The 13403-nt window shown below is 49.4% G+C and overlaps 1 protein-coding gene across 1 annotated transcript; it reads left to right on the forward strand.

The window, feature by feature from the left end:
* The first annotated feature begins 5958 nt into the window (after window positions 1-5958).
* Window positions 5959-13128, forward strand: LOC144102410 (uncharacterized). The gene is made up of 4 exons (XM_077635690.1): window positions 5959-6052; window positions 8518-8550; window positions 11611-11730; window positions 12917-13128. The coding sequence occupies exons 1-4, from the start codon at window positions 5995-5997 to the stop codon at window positions 13126-13128; spliced, it is 423 nt and encodes a 140-aa protein (XP_077491816.1). The 5' UTR covers window positions 5959-5994.
* Window positions 13129-13403: the final 275 nt, after the last annotated feature.

Below are 13403 nucleotides of genomic sequence, written 5' to 3' on the forward strand. Positions count from 1 at the left end.
AAGCTTTTGATAGCTTCCTTAAGGTATCGGCATAAATTTTTCTCACGAGCATATCCAGTCAGTGTGAATAGGTAATGAAAAATAGCACTAAAACGCGTACTCGGCGCAGGTTCTAAAAAGGGTATTTGACGATTTGAAAATAAAGGAGAAAAATGCTAAACAGATGTAGCAACACGTTAGCAAGGCGTGCGCCACTAGTCTCTAGCAGAAGAAACGCATTCTCAAGGGAAATATTTTTCAGAGCGTCTGCACACTCTTCCTCGCGCAGTGTAGGACTTACAAAGCGCAGTATATCTTTGCTAAGAATATGTTGAGCAGTTGTTCCCGAGCATTCACTGAGTTTCCAAACCATCCATGTATGCATTTGTGGCTTCGCACGCAACATTTGTGAATCACAGTGGGCACAACTGTTGCAAAAGTTCCGCAGAGGACCCTTAGGTACGCAATGTAGGAATAATTTCGCTTCGTACTTGACAGACGAAACCAAAATTATTTTCTATTTGTCTAAATTCACAGCCCCGCCTGATCTCTGGTAACATTGTAAAACTCAACTGCAAAACGTAGAAAAAGGTGACGCTGTAAGGACAGGCTAGAATCTTCACTTTCTGCCCTGTAGAAACCACGGATAGCTGCGATCTTATAACAGAGGAGATTGGAACATATGAAACGCTAATTTTTTACTTTCATTCAAAATAAACTTCCTCGTTGCAAAATATTATTGCTGCATAATGTAGGATGCTCATGAAAAACATCAAAGCTACAACATAAATATCAACTAATTTAAGAAGTGAATTATTACTTGGCTACGTACATGTTTTCGGCCTGGTCACTGCCGGAGGTTTCTGGGGCCCTTTCGCAGAAAAAAAAAAAACTAGAATAAATTTGAAATGAGAAAAACAAACCAGAGTAAAAACATACAGTTGGTAATTTCATTAAAGAAAAACAAGCAGCTAAAGTCAATCTGCTTTTCACTGGCAGTGAGTTTTATGCATATGTTCCATTTTTCCAACTTTGGCGTGTGACAATAGGGCAATTCAGAGATATGCATAGTCCTAATTTAGTGTCTCCCGCGTTATGCCAGCTGGCGTAAATACTTTCCCATTTCATCATTATCATCATCATCAGCCTGAATAATCCCACTGCAGGGCAAAGGCCTCTCCTATGTCGCTCCAATTAGCCCAGTCCTTTGCCAGCTGCGCCCACCCTATGCCTGCGAACTTCTTAATCTCATCCGTCCACCTAATCCTCGGCCGCCCCCTGCTACGCTTGCCTTTTCTTGAAATCCACTCCGTTACCTTTAAGGATCATGTAGTGTAGGTAAATTATTGGTGCCCAATGGCGGATACTATCGGGCAGCAAGTTTTTGAACAGACTGCAGCTCATGCTACGTTTGTTGGATCCGCCACATGTCTTTGGGCTTTCACCTTCCGGCAACGTGTGGCGTCTGAGGTGTTTCGTTGTGGGGTTCCTCATTACCACGCGTCTCGCACAGTTGGGGCAAATATTGCGCTAAGGGACAAGTGGGTGGCATGCTGGGTGTAGTCATTCACTCCTGCCACCCCCACAACCATCTAGCGCGCAACCCACCTGAAAACGACGAAGGCAGCGCGATGCACTTGAACAGCGCAGTCACGTGATCGCGGAGCAGCGATGGTCGTCGCCTGGCGTGATGGTGGTGGTGGTGAAAAGCCTTTATTTAATGAAAGAGGTGAGACTCTTTAAAGCGCCCCGCAATGGGTGGAGTCCTTATTCCGGGACCCCATTGGTCGAAGCCGCCAGCTTAGCCCTCTTGACCAAAGCCTTTTGGGACTGAAGGTCCGAACAGCCAAGCAGGGCCGCCTCCCTTTCCTTTCTGGTGAGGTTGGGGTGGGGGGATAGAGCTGAGTTGCGCTGGCAAGCCCAAACCATGTGGTAGGTGTCAGCCACCTCCCCATAGTGTTTGCACCTGCCAGTGAACGCGGGATCGAGCGTATGACAGCTATGCTGTGAAAGACGTTTCTCAAGAAATGCTTTGCTGCCTAATACGACTTCGGAAGTGCTGAATGCAATGCAGCTCGCACGATTAAAGTGAACGTTACTGAAACACGGTGCTTTTTCGGCATCATTTGCGTTCAATAGTTTGCGAAGACATTGCAGGCAGCTATAAGATTGCCGCTCTAGAAGGTGACTGACTACCAGTTGGGGCGCCCCGCGGGTACGTACCGCCGGAGGCCATTTGATTCAGCCCACGGGATTTCGCACGTCCCGAGTCGCAGTGCAAGAGGAAACCTTCCTGGCAACGTTCGTCGTGCTACATCAGTGCTCCCGTGATGTCATCCTCGGTATGAGCTTCCTAACGGAACACGGCGCAGTCATCGACCTGGAGGCGAAGTCTGTCAAGCTTACAACTGGGAATGGCCTCCGAACCAACAGCGCACTTCAGGTGCACTACACATTCTTGACGAGCAACTGAGCGTGCCGCCACTTTCTAGTGTCATCGTGACCGTCGGTGCAATGACACTCCAAACAACCGAAGGTGTCGCCGAAATCAAGCAGGTTTTGCTTCTGGAGAGAAGCATTGCTGTTGCCCGGGCAGTTGTTCTCATCGCGGGTGGAAACGTCGATGTCTTGCTTACCAACTTCAGTAATGAACACCAACACCTGATTAAGGGAACGACTGTGGCGTATCCTGAAGCCACCAAAGAAACAAAGTGCGCGCGTAGTTTAATCAGCACGCCGCCAACTGCATTCGACGTCCCCACTCATCTGAGCTACGACGTGAAACCTTCGTCAGGAACTCCGGACCCTGCTCAACCGCTACAGTAGCTCCTTTGCGTCGTCGGCACGAGTCGGACGCACACATCTTGCAAAGTACCGCATCATTACAGATTACATTGTCCGTAACCTTCGTCAGTCATCCTACACCGCTTCCCCTAAGGAGCGCGCCACTGTCAGGGCTCAAGTTAAGAAAATGCTGAATACCAACGTCATCCGCCCACCTCGGAGCCCATGGGCAGCCCCTGTAGTGCTTGTAAAGAAAAATATGGGACATTTCGGTTTTGCGTCGACTGCCGTCGCATAAAAAACGTCACAAGAAAAAAGATGTTTATGCTCTGCCAAGAATCGACGCCGCCTTGGATCGCCACGGCGACGCCAAATATTTCTTCTTCATGGACCTGACGTCGGAGTACTGACAAATTGAGGCCGACAAGAGGGACTGCCAGAAGACATCTTTCATCACACCAGACGAATTATTCGAGTTCAGGTCATGCCTTTCGGTCTTTGCTTTGCGCCAGCCCCTTTTCAAAGGCTCATGGACACCATTTTTGCCGATCTGAACTGACCCACTTGTCTTGTGTACCTGGAAGACATGATTGTCTTCGCCCCAAGTTTCATGGAGCACTTTCGTCGCCTAGACGCGGTCCTGCAGGCTATAAAGTCCTATGGTCTTAAACCTAAAGCTGAAAAAGGAGCTGAAGTTTTTACGCCACGTAGTCAACCGGGACGGCGTCCTTCCGGATCCAAGGAAGACCGTTGCCATTGCAAAGCACCCCGCGCCGCGTGACCTGAAAGAACTTTGCCGCTTCCTCGGCTTATGAGCATATTACCGCCAGTTCATCAAAAACTTCTCGAAAATTGGCGCACCCCTTACCCGCTTGACCAAGGCTCATGTACCGTTCACCTGGCGCATCCGGCAGGAGCAGGCTTTTCAGGAACTCCAACGTCACCTTCAGACACCACCCCTTCTGGCGCATTTTGACGAAAATGCCGGCACAGATGTGCACATTGATGCGAGCAGTGTTGGCTTGGGCGCTACTCTAGTTCAGTTGCAGGAGAGAAAACAACGTGTGGTCGCCTACGCAAGTCGGGCTTTGTCCAAGAACGAGGCCCACTACTCTGCCACAAAAAAAGAATGCATATCCATCGTATGGGCAGTTTCGAAGTTTCATCCCTACCTCTACGGGAGACCTTTTAAAGTCGTGACCGACCATCACGTGCTTTGTTGGCTAGCCAGCCTCCGGGATCCCTCAGTGCGCCTCGCAAGATGGAGCCTACGCCTTCAGGAAAACGATATTACTGTGGCGTACAAGTCCGGCCCTAACCATTTAGACGCCCACTGTTTTTCCCGTATTTCCAGGGAACCTGGAAGGGGGCACAATGGCGCATGATTAGGTTAAAGCAGTCTGAAAGTGCCATTGGGTTGGCTGTATTCTCTGTTGCGGGCAGAGCGATTGCTTTTTTTTAGCCCAATCTAACCTCTGTCTTTTCCGTGCTACTAGTTCCGGAAGCCCCTGTTGACGAAGGCGCCTTTGTGAACGCCCTCAGTTCAAGCGACTTCGCCGACCAACAGCGCACTGACCCGAATATCAGAGCCGTACTTGACTTCCTTCAAGGTGCACGCGCCACGCTCCCTAAAGCCTTCAGGCACGTTTTGTCTTCTTTCTGCCTCCGCGAAGGCGCTCTTGCGAAGAAGAATTTTGCCCCGAACAGTCGTCACTTCATACTCACCGTGCCAGCAAGTCTGACCGACAAAATTTTGCAAGCCTGTCACTACGAACCTTCTTCTGGCCACCTCGGAGTCCCTCAAACCCTCGCCAGAATTCAGGAACGGTGCTACTGGCCTTGTCTATTCGCCGCCGTGGCGCATTATGTACGAACTTGCCGAGACTGCCAGCGACGCAAGATTCCACCTCTCAAGCCTGCAGGTATTATCAAGCCCATTTAACCCCAGTCCAGTTCATTCGAACAAATTGTTATGGACTTGCTTGGATCGTTCCCTACATTAAGCTCTGGAAACAAGGTAATTATAGTAGCTACTGATTACCTGACGCGCAACGCGGAATCTGCAGCTCTCCCCAGTGGCACTGCCATTGAGATCGCCAAATTCTTCGTTCATCAAATTGTCTTGCGGCACGGTGCACCAGAGGTTCTGATTACAGACCGAGGGCCCGCCTTCTCCGCTGAGCTAATGCAGCACATTCTTGTTCTGAGCCGCACACAGCACCGCAGAACGACCGCATACCACTCCCAGACAAACGTACTAACGGAACGTCTCAACAACACATTTGCTGACATGTTGTCGATGTACGTGGACGTATAGAATAGAACGTGGGACGACGTCTTACCTTAAGTCACGTTCGCGTACAATATACCGCCGTCCGGCAAACCACCACCCATCATACCATTCTCTCTAGTTTATTCGGTAACGACAACGCTCGACGCCATGCTTCCGCATTTAGACGACCACATGTGACGACGCTGCCGCTTTTCTCCAACGCGCCGAAGTTGCTCGCCAGCTCTCCCCGGTGCGTATCCGAGAACAAGACCGTGATTTGCGCCGCTACAACCTGCGACGTCGAGGTGCCGAACTTCTGGCAGGCGACCTTCTCTGTCTTCGGTACCCGATCCGACGCCGCGGACTAAGCGAAAAGCTCCTACGCCGTCATTTCGGTCCCTATAGAGTCCGTCGTGCTGGCGAGCTCAACTATGAGGTTGTTCCTCACGAGACGCCCGAACCCCGACGACGCAAGCGCTCCTAGGTCCACGTGGTCCGCCTGAAACCTCACTATGCTAGGACGCACTAGCCTTATGTCACGACAAGTCCTCTTTATCATCAGGTCGATGTTTCCCGAACCGGGGGGAGGGGGGCGGGGGCTATTGCCGCTAGCGTTGAAGAGGCCAACGAAGGTTTCCGAGGAAGAAGTGCGCGGCTCGTGCTCCCATGCATGTCGACCGTTTTTGCTGCCCGCTGCGGGGCTTAATTCTTCAGGTTTCGTCCTGGACTCACCCGCAAGGCTATTTACCTACGTTAATAGCCTACACGACAATATCACTTGAGCAAAAACCACAGTTACTCTCGGCGTTGATGACAATTTTCGGCATCGGGGCGCGACACGACGAAGACGATCGCGTCCCCGGTGAAAGAGTCGGGTCACGAGCAGTGCGCGCGCGGCCAGCAGAAGAAGAAAAGAAGTTCCTGACAGCTGGCTTCTCCTCCCGCTCCTGCTGTCGTCCATGGCTCGGAAGCCTGACCCTGTCACCTCCGACCGGTGCTTCTCGTCAGCTATGACCGGTACGTGCAAACAACTTGTCGATGCTTTACCCTGTCACGCACACTGCAGGCGAGCTTCGAGAACAGCACGCTCCCCCAATGCACGGTTGTCGTTCGCTGCTAATGCCGGCACCAGGATCTCCTCGTTGCATGTTCCAAAGTTTTGCGCTCAGACTAAGCCGATATCTGGATCTTAGCACAGTTTCTCGCCAGCTCCGGATTTTAATCGGACTATTCAGCCCAGCTAAAACGACAACTATAGCGGAGAAATAATTTAGGAGAGGACCACCAATGCCTGCCTGTGCTGCTCATAGCTGGCGCCAGCCCTGCGAATATAACAGCCGTATTCCGAAGTAAAGTTTGACAAGGGGTGCTCGAATAGCCCGGGCTGACATTGGCTACGGGCCATAATTCGAACGCGCTTCTTGAATAGATGCGCTCTGCTCCAAAATTGCAAGGGTTCTATCTCGGGCTGAAGTAGTAGACGCAATAAGTACTAGACTTCTAGAGAACATAACAGTGGGACAACCGCTTGTGCAACTGCAGCCCCTGCCGTCACTCTTTTGAGTGCACCTTGTGCCTTGCCTCATTTATTGCAATGGCGCACACTCGAAAGCCTACTTCCTGGCCACACGTACGTCAATGCAACTGGCCCGCTCAGCGACACGTTCTGCGCATTTGGCTATATACCATCAATTAAACGCTATCATCTCTCAATGCAGCCTCTTTTCAATTTTTCATCAGTGTCCCTTAAAGTACTGGGCACCGAGCACGGCAAGACATTGGATACTAGAGAGCGTGTACCCTTTTTGCGCATGTACACAGTGCGCTTTAAAGAACCTATGGCAGTTGGCATTATTCCGTAGCCGTGAACTACATAGTGTGTCACAGAGTCACTCCTGTTGCTCTTAGTCGCAAAGAACTCGTTACAATTAATTAGTTCACCTCAGAGGCCACAACCCCGCCACCCGACATGGGCATCTACATGGGGGCGTCCTCACCCTCACCTCATGAGAAATTCAGTCGGTGAGGTAAAGGTGACGGAGGACTATCTCTGAGAAATTCCCACGGGTGAAGGAGGACCAGATGTACGAGATGAGGGTGAGGGTGTGTCACAAAGTTGGTTCCTATCCCGGCCATTCGTTAAGTTTCCCGTCCGGGGCGACGCCGATTCCACAGCACGACTGGACCACTACTAATGAAAATTTACAAAACAAGAACTATCCAAACAGGAGCTGAGGCACGAGCGCCTTCTTTGGACGACCCTTCGTTACCTGTACCCATGGAAGGTCTTACTTTTGCCGTGGCATATTCACCAGCAGCCCTTGTGCCTCCTTCACCACTCACATCGCCCTAGTACGCGCGCCTCGCCGCGGATACTGCGGCACACGCTGTCAACAGCGGCCCACTCAACTGCATGGTGCCGATCCCTTCAAAGCACAGGGTGCTTCGCAGCTTCATGCCGAACTTCGCGGAACCCTACTGAGTCGCTCTTCAATAAAAAGGCGTTGGCTTTCTCACGCGTTTTTTTTTTGCCAAGATTGCACAGGTTGCGGTTGGGACTTGACGCTCCCATTTCTCCAACGTTTCTTCTACTAAAGCACAGACTAAAGAAGCTCTACACCAAACTTCAGCTCGATATCCCTGGACATTCCGTGAATAAGAGCGAATCATCATCATCATCATCATCATCATCAGCCTTACTACACCCACTGCAGGAAAAAGGATTCTCCCATGTCTCTCCAATTAACTCTATCCTTTGCCAGCTGCATCCACCCTTTGCCTGCAAACTTCTTAATCTCATCCGCCCACCTAACCTTCTGCCGCCTCTGCTACGCTTACCTTCTCTTGGAATCCTCTCCGTTACCCTTAGGGACCAGCGGTTGTCTTGCCTTCGCATTGCATGCCCTGCCCAAGCCCATTTCTTTCTCTTGATTTCAACTAGGATGTCATTAACCCGCGTTTGTTCTCTCACCCACTCTGCCCGCTTTCGGTCTCTCAACGTTACACCTATCATTTTTCTTTCCATGGCTCGCTGAGTTGTCCTTAACTCAAGCTGAACTCTTTTCGTTAGCCTTCACGTTTCAGGTTAAAAATATAAACCTCCAGAATTAAGAGGTCATTCGATCACTCTTGCAAAATGAGTAAAGGCATGCTTTTTTGCTAACGGCGATGGTTGGTAGTAAGTGGTTTGATTAAAATAATAATAAAAAGGAAGGAAAAGATTTTTGCTAGCCCCGGCATCTGCCGTCGATTCTGAAGCACCTGAGATGGAGAAGCGGAAATTAAAGATAGCAGGCAGAATGAAGAAATGAAATCAAAGAGGTGAGGGGACAGGATGCGAGGATAAAGGGAGAGGTAATATACACAAAAGATTTACATAATAAGAAATGCGTCCAGGTTGTGGGCAGGATTAGTTCACCGATTTTCATTTTCCCTTCGCCTAATTTACTCTCTCACTCTTTCCTCTATTCCTTCCCTAACAGCCCGGTCGAAGCTCCAGCCGAGGTGCGAGACAGGTACTGCGCCATTTCCTTTCCTGAAAAACCAATTTTGATTGTCATTTCAATTCGCGTAAATTTGAGGACACGGTCGCGGAGACCATCGCTACCGACCGGACTGACAGCGTTAGAGACCGCAAGAGCGTACCGCCAGATTGCAATGGGTCCATGCGGGGGCCTGGAAAGCTGTGTGCCACCAATTTGTCATTTCTGATAATAATCTTTTATGGTGATGAAAATAATGATAAGCATGTTTACTAGGGTTTAGGAACTATGTGCACTAAACACGAAGCAAACGCGTCGGGCGCCGTAAGCGAAGGGATGAAATGGGAGCGCCGCAAGAAACAGTGGACTCCGCAGCCATCAGAAGGGAACGCTACCGATGCATAGGGATACGTGTCTCACATCGGCTCCGCTTATTATCGCTCCTCATTGCGGTCGGTCAATTCGGACCCCAAGAATTTAAGTTTCCGTGAAGATCAGTGGCTCAACTAGCGAACATTTTTATCAAGGTGGGCACATTTTCAACCAATTTCTGACTGAATATTTCACCGACGAACCCGGCGCTTATCCAACATAGATTATTCAACATAGGTTTTCCTCCTGCTGTTCCCGTCTTCCATGCGCTGTTCCTGCCGGCTTTATTAACGCGATAGCGTTAAGGCTCCAGTTCTGCAGAAAATGCAGACGCATTGCGAGCGGAAAATTGTCCAGCAAGCAACGTAAGTCACGTGACCTTGGGGCGTCATCACAACCTGCCCACCGAATCGTGAACAAACTGGCCACAGTGGCAGGTGGCACAAGTATTATCGCGAGCTGTTGCACGGGGAGAGCAACCTGGGTCGCATACGTACGCCACGAGTAGTATGAGGCCTCCCACTTATCTATGAATTGAAGTCGAGAATGACCAGTTCCGCATATATATATGGACATGAACACAGTAACGCTATCGCGTCATACCTTTAGATGGAGCTTAAATGTCCCCACCAATTTGTTTAACACTATGAGGAGGGGGGGGGGGGGGTGCTCTTTTTCCCTTTGTAGGGTTGTTCTTTCCCTCCTTATTGTCTCATTTCTTTTCCAATACTTTCTCACCTCACTCGCCCCCTTTCACTGCCATGAGCGGATAAGATTGCCGGCTTAACCCCAGTATTTCTCCGGTCTGTGTTCTTCCACTGTGCTGCTTGTGGTCCGTTTGTTGTCGGTCTCGCTCCGCTGTGCTCACTTTTAACCCCCCCCCCCCCCTCCCCCGACGCCCTTAATATTTCAATAGGGTCAATAGCTTAGGCGGCGGTTTCTCGTGGCAGGTATTTGAGGAAACGTGCTACTCATGAGAGATTACGTTTTTTGTGGCTTAGCCTTAAACGCGTGTGGCGCTCTCACGCATGATAGGTGCATTTTTATTGATACAGACATTTTAGTTCAAGCTGTGAGATTGATCTTGTTTCAGGCATGTTCACCAGTGTCACCAATGAGCAATGGCGCGTGACCTGTACTTCTGCACAGAATACAACTACCGAAACGGGCATGTGTTTATCTTTTACTAGCTGACGACCCTTTCAGGCACTCTGTTCGCCTTTGCCGGCTGCGCCACAGCTGTAACAGCGATGTATTTCGAGGATAATACTGTAATATGAATCACTTCTCATTTTGTAGTCGCCCTACTGAGCAGCGCTTCAATCACTATGTGAACAAGTCGTGCGGGCAAGTAGCCGCCTATAAGAACCTCGGGATGCGTATTGCGCGGGCCATGTAGCTTTGTATTGCACTTAAGCAGGTCACAACGTCCGGCTTCATTTCATTGTTTATTTTAAATGAATGCTTCAAACACACATCAGTTTGCAGCAAGCGAACGCCAGATAAACCTCATATTGATTTACGCGGCCGCCTTATCGATCACAAATGCGATAGCCTCGCATCGCTAGGACACACAGCAATATTGAATAATGTAGCCACTTCCGCCAATAACTTTCACTAGTTGTTGCTCCCCCCCCCCCCCTCGCCCCCGACATTTGGACATAATAGAATCATTAACAAACAGCATGAAATATTGTTGGTAGAGGATCTACTCACCTACCATCTGTTAAATCTGGAGCACAAAGTTCCAATCTTTAAATTGTTTGCTGCCAGGAGCAGTCGACCTCGCAGCAGCTTCCGCACTTTTAACATAATCGTTCTGCCGTTTTAAAGATTTCGTGTAGTAGTGGTTCACATAAGCTTCTAGGTGCAATTTTCTCTGCGACGCTCAGCAGTATGTTAGCATGATTACACATTATAGCATTCGTAAGCGACCTAAAACACCAAACACGCGAGCAGCTGCGCTGACGGTATTCTTGCAGTGACGTCACTGCACGGCAATAGCAACGGGGCTAGTGTTCGCTCATGGAGATAAAAATTGTAGGGTGACACATTAGCTCTGCCTAAAGGGTATGACGCAATAGCGTAGTGGGTTAATACCCATATGTGCAGAAGGTCATTCTCTAATTTACATTCATAGACACTTGCGAACCCTAATACCCCTCTTGGAGCAGTGGTGAAGCGGTTGAGCGATGCGACACTGCCCTTCGTTGGCAGGTGCTCCCTGCGGTGGACCCTGTGGCCTAGGTTGCTCTTCCCGAGCGACCATGTACTGTTCACTGCCACGGTGGGCAGTTTCCTGACTACCCGGTGGGCAGGTTGCAATGACTCCGCAAGGTCACGTGACCTAGGTTGCCCACCTGCCTCCTAGGTTGCTCTCTGGGGACCAGCTGCCAGAGTATTACTCGTGATTGTCATACTCGTGACAATCGTACTCGTCGTACTCGTGAGTCATACTCACAGCGCTGAAAGCGCCGCTGCCGGATATTGTGGGCAACGGGGCCTTTACCGCTAGCGCGTTAATACCGGAAATCACGATACACAGAGATCCGTACATCAGCAAACAATGCAAGGGTATTGTTTACTTATCGCTTTCCGCTAAATAAATTACGATCTCTAAACTAAAAAAGTACGATCTGTAAAGGCAGAACTCACCAAACTTTTTTCTGCCTTGAATATTCCGAGTGGTGGAGCGGCCATCCGATAACATTTTCATCGCAGGGTCTCCTGGTAACAAAGAGGCCCCCGCCATCAGGAATGACCGGAAGATTGGAAACTTCCCGCGCGAGTGCGGCTGCCTCATTTTCCGTCTACTCCTAGCAGCCGTTCTAACGACCGAAGGTATGTGAGAACAACTTGGCGCTAAAGTCGAGCGCACAATACCTATAGATCGTTTTACCAGATTATTGAGACGACCACCGACTTCTAATTTAGACGTGAAAGTACTGAACAGTGCAACTAAAGAAGCAGTGCGTGCGTGGGATAGGTACCCTCGAGATCTAAGGGTGGCAAATGTGCTTTTGCATCTCATTTATTGTACTCCGTCAGCAAGCATGAAAATACGAAAGGCAGGGGCAACGCCGAGGATAAGAAAGGAATCTTAAAATTCACGAAGCATACGGAGCGGCTCTAGCCTCGAGAGCCACTCGGGAGGCTCCGCAGCGGCTTTCTGGATGGCCAGAAAGCAGTCAATTCTTTCCCGAAAATAAATTCGGGCAGGTCGTGCGTCTTTGTCACAATAATATCCTGCCACGACAGTGTCGTATGTACATAGTGTTTTGTGTGTGTTTTTGTTGAGTTTTTTTTGTTAAATGTTATGAGCCAAAGCCAGGCAATAAAGAAAAAAAATAACAAAGGAATCCTGAAAGGTGTAACGGTGGGTCTGTTCGTACATCCGTAGTAAATGCAGTAAGCGTGAAATATATAGCACGCTTGCGACACTCACAAGATGAACCTAGAGGTCACAGCGGGTGTTTTTCTCGTGTCTTGTGTTCATTCCTGCTGAAAGGATCCTGTTGAGATGTGCCAACACGCCTGGGTGTGTCTTATTTAGCGCTTCGAGAACGCGTGTGATGGTCCCTGAGCAGAATAATTTCGGTACTTTCATTATCCAGTGAAAGCAATTTGAGCGTTTGTGTGTCGTTTGAGATTGGTTTCGTTAGCGTAACGAGACATTCCTTCTGCAAAAAAAGCGTAGTAAAAAAAATCTTGTAGGCAATACTGGTGAAGCGGCGTGCTTTAACATGCCATGGGCATACCGCCACGTTAATAAGAGCCCCTTTCATACCCCTGTTAAGGCACGTATCACAACGACAGAGCGAACGAAGTGATAACGGGAATTCTTAAGTAAAGAAAGAATTGATGCTAAGCCAAGGAAAGCCTGGTCAAGTGCCCCAGGAAATAAAATGAATAACAAATTTTGCTGGGATAACAAGTGCACCATGGAAGCTCACTGTTCTGGGTGATCATCGAATTTGTGCTCTCGTTAATGGTTCCCCGAAGATAATCTGTGGCCTGCCGATCGCAGGAAGCCAGGCCTTCCAGCTAGAAGACGGCGACAGCTACGACATCGTCAATTCGAGCGTGCCCAACCCCGTCGTCCGTCTGGTGGTGTCCGACCAGAGCCGCTTCGCTGCAACCGTAATTCTCACCCAGGAAGAACTCAACGGCCAGCTCAAGTTCGAGTACCTCGACCCTATCAAGGGGAAGGTCATTCCGCCGCTTGTGATTAAAAAGTAGGATCGCCTGAAGCGTATATTAAAAAAGTGGTTACACATGAACTGCACACAGATATGCTCGTTTTTCTGGTTCTGAAAAGTTCCACATTTAGAGACATTTCACTGGACCAATTTAAAACATTTAGTTTAATTGTATTAAAAAGAATAATGAATGAGTATAGCAACAATATTTTATCTACCGCGGTGGCTCAGTGGTTACTGCGCTCGGCTTCTGACCCGAAAAGACGCGTGTTCGATCCCCCCTGCGGCGGTCGCATTTCGATAGAGGCGAAATTT

This window comes from Amblyomma americanum, chromosome 8, assembly GCF_052857255.1.
Source record: "Amblyomma americanum isolate KBUSLIRL-KWMA chromosome 8, ASM5285725v1, whole genome shotgun sequence".
Lineage (NCBI taxonomy): Eukaryota > Metazoa > Arthropoda > Arachnida > Ixodida > Ixodidae > Amblyomma > Amblyomma americanum.